Raw genomic sequence first — 2231 nt, forward strand, 5'->3', positions numbered from 1 at the left:
TTCATCCCCCCCCCCACCCCCCGCTTAAGTTTTAAAACAGAGTCCGTCTCACAATATAGTCTAGGCTGGCCTTGAGTTCATGTCTATTCCTCCTGCCTCAGCCTCCAGAGTAGCTCAGTGTAGAAACGCTTGTGCCACCATGTCCAACTAGCTCAGTTAACTGTAAGAGGATGGGATAAAGGCAGACAAAGTATGAGGAAAGGGATGCTGTGACTTCTGCACTGAGTCTTGAAAATCGTCAGAGAGGGGATAGCTCCAGGGTGTGAAGCTGTGGGTTTCAGGTCCTGATAGGCCAGAAGTAGAAAGTAAACCAGAGAAAAGAGGGTAGGTATCTCAGAGGAAATGAGCCTGAATTCACACATGTGATGAGGGCCCAATATAATGGAGGTAAACTAATCAAGAAATCAAATGAAGATAATTAAGTCTTGACAAGTCAGACAGAGGAATTCAGCCACAACAGGTGGATTCTAAACATAACTAAAAATAAATAAATCATAGTCAGATGGATTCTGAACAGTGAAATAACTTAAAGGATTATGTGCAACAAAGAGGCAGCCAAGTCCAATCATGTACCTGCTGTAATCCTAGCCCATCAATAGGCAGGGGGATCAGAGCTTTAGGATCATTCTTGGCTATAGAACAAGTTTGAAGCCAGTTTGGACTACATGAGATCCTGTATCAAAAAGAAAGGTGGAGGGGCTTGGAGGTACAGCTAGTCACTAAGAGCTTTTGCTGCTCTTCCAAAGGATCACTTCCCAGTACTCACAACCTATACCTCCAGATCCAGGGGATCTGACCATCTCTTCTGAACATACAAACACACAGGCCCCAGGCAGTGGCACAGGGTTTTAATCCCAGTACTCAGGAGGCAAAGGCAAGTGGACATCTGTGAGTTCAAGGCCAGCCTGGTCTACAGAGTGAGTTCCAAGACAGCCAATGCTACATGAAGAAATGCTATCTTGAAAAAAACAAAAACAAAACTAAACAAAATAAAAAACAAACAACAAACCACTGACAAAATTCACATCCATAAAATAAATCTAAACAATTTTAAAGGAGCATTCAAAAAAATTGAACTCAGTTTACAACACATTAAATAAAGCACACATTGCTAACATGATACAGTGTTTTGCGACCCAAACACTATTCATTCACGTCTCAAAGCTGAAGGGACAGAATGCCATCTCTTGCAGAAAATCAGAGCCTAAAAAGACAAGAGAATCCGAATGACACCAGCATTGGGGATGTGGGTTGTTTTTGCTACCTTAAAGAGTTCCACTTGGAATTACTTGCCACGAATCTAGCTACTCAACAGAATCCCTGGCCCCACACTACAGATCTGTCCTGGGACCTGCAAGTGGAAAAAGCCTTACCTCTTTCTACACAAAGTGGTAGGGGATGGAGCTGAGAGCCAAAATAGATAGAAGCAACCTGCGATGCCTCCAGGGAAGGATTCCAAGATACCCCCCCCCATTGTACTTACCTGTCCTTGTCTCACCTGTGTGTAAGTCACTCTTGGTAACACCTACACATGGGGAAAGAAGAGAGCTGCTGGGGACTTCGTGTTGGGTGTGAAGAAGGGACAACCAGCCCCAAGCCCTGGGCTGAGATGAAGACGCTGAGACTGAGGGCAGGTGAAACCAACAGATGTCCCAATCGGGCGACCACCGAGGGTGCAGCAAGGCCGCTTATACCCTTCTCGTCCTCGGCCCTCCAGAGTTCCTACCTGTGGAGGCAGAGGCCACAGGCCTTCGGGACAAGGGGTTCCTGCCTCCTCCGTCGGCTCAGCCACCACCTGTGGGTCCAAGGCGAGGAGCTGGGCGTTGGCCTCTGCGAGGGCCCCGCCCTTTCGGTTCCAAGAGTAGAGGCGCAGACGAATAGAGGGGCCTCCGCACGCCCTCGCGCGCGCCACTCTTTCCAGGACAAAGTTGAAGGAAAGCGCTTTGAGATTCCCCGGCCAAGACCTTACCAGGAGCCGGTCGCCTTACCTCGCGAAGGCTCAGGAGCCCCACCAGGGCTACCAGAAGCAACCCGGGCGGAGGTGGAGGAGGAGGAACCATTTCAGCTGGGCCAGCAGTCCCGCCAACCAACTAGCTGCAGCGCCACACGCGCGCGCCCGCGACCCCGCGCCGCTCGCGCGCCCACGTAGACCGCGGCTCGCGCACAGTCCTGCTCCCTCCCGCCGGGCCTCGTGCCCCGCCCCGCCCACCGCCACCCCCGCCCCGCCCCCG

At 50.9% G+C, this 2231-nt stretch overlaps 1 protein-coding gene across 2 annotated transcripts in view; it reads right to left on the reverse strand.

Moving 5' to 3' along the window:
- Tp53i13 (tumor protein p53 inducible protein 13) overlaps positions 1-2177 on the reverse strand; it is a 4679-nt gene extending 2502 nt beyond the window's left edge. For both annotated transcript variants that reach the window (XM_031351798.1, XM_031351799.1), the window contains exons 1-3: positions 1989-2177; positions 1727-1795; positions 1484-1525 (exon numbers count right to left, since the gene is read on the reverse strand). In XM_031351798.1, the coding sequence (XP_031207658.1) occupies positions 1484-1525; positions 1727-1795; positions 1989-2060 (183 nt within the window). In that variant the 5' untranslated portion in view covers positions 2061-2177. The remainder of the gene's footprint in view (positions 1-1483; positions 1526-1726; positions 1796-1988) is intronic.
- Between the last annotated feature and the right edge of the window lie 54 nt (positions 2178-2231).

This window comes from Mastomys coucha, unplaced genomic scaffold (genome assembly GCF_008632895.1).
Source record: "Mastomys coucha isolate ucsf_1 unplaced genomic scaffold, UCSF_Mcou_1 pScaffold5, whole genome shotgun sequence".
Taxonomy (NCBI): domain Eukaryota; kingdom Metazoa; phylum Chordata; class Mammalia; order Rodentia; family Muridae; genus Mastomys; species Mastomys coucha.